The sequence below is a fragment of the Opisthorchis viverrini genome (genome assembly GCF_000715545.1).
Source record: "Opisthorchis viverrini unplaced genomic scaffold scaffold23572, whole genome shotgun sequence".
NCBI lineage: Eukaryota > Metazoa > Platyhelminthes > Trematoda > Opisthorchiida > Opisthorchiidae > Opisthorchis > Opisthorchis viverrini.
In genome coordinates this window covers 1-467 of record NW_008766681.1, presented here as the reverse complement: position 1 = coordinate 467, position 467 = coordinate 1, and the positions used below count along the sequence as shown (strand labels likewise).

Genomic DNA, 467 nt, shown 5'->3' with positions numbered 1-467 from the left:
GTGAGTAGTTTCCTTTATGAAAACCCACGGATAGTTGTCCCAGAACCCCTCAAACCCTTTCCTAACAAGGTGCAGGTGAAATGCGAACAAGTCCATGTCTGCGACTCTGCCGTGTGGGCGAGAGAGCATAACCAAGTTTGTTACAACTAGCGTCCAAATTCACTCAAAAGTCTGTAGTAGACTGAAGTTGCAAGCCACGAGAGCTTCACACAAAGCGCCTAATCCAACTAAAACGCAACTCACCGCTCTGTAAGATGCACTGTGCAGGTTCATTTCTTTATTTCCCACCGTGCTGATAGAATCCAAAGCGGAGCAGGCTGCCCAACGGCGGAGGATATCGACACAACCTTTATTCTGATTCAGTAAGTCTTCTGGAGATACCACATTCCCCAAAGACTTTGACATTTTTCGCCCTTCTGAATCTGCGGTCATTCCATGAACCACAAGTGTCCTGCAGGTTGAACACG

General features: G+C 47.3%; 1 protein-coding gene across 1 annotated transcript; it reads right to left on the bottom strand.

The window, feature by feature from the left end:
- Positions 1–243: 243 nt before the first annotated feature.
- On the bottom strand, positions 244–432 carry T265_16294 (hypothetical protein; the record flags this gene model as incomplete). Its single annotated transcript, XM_009179895.1, has 1 exon — positions 244–432. A coding segment is annotated over one exon (189 nt), but the record flags the coding sequence as incomplete, so codon positions are not given.
- Positions 433–467: the final 35 nt, after the last annotated feature.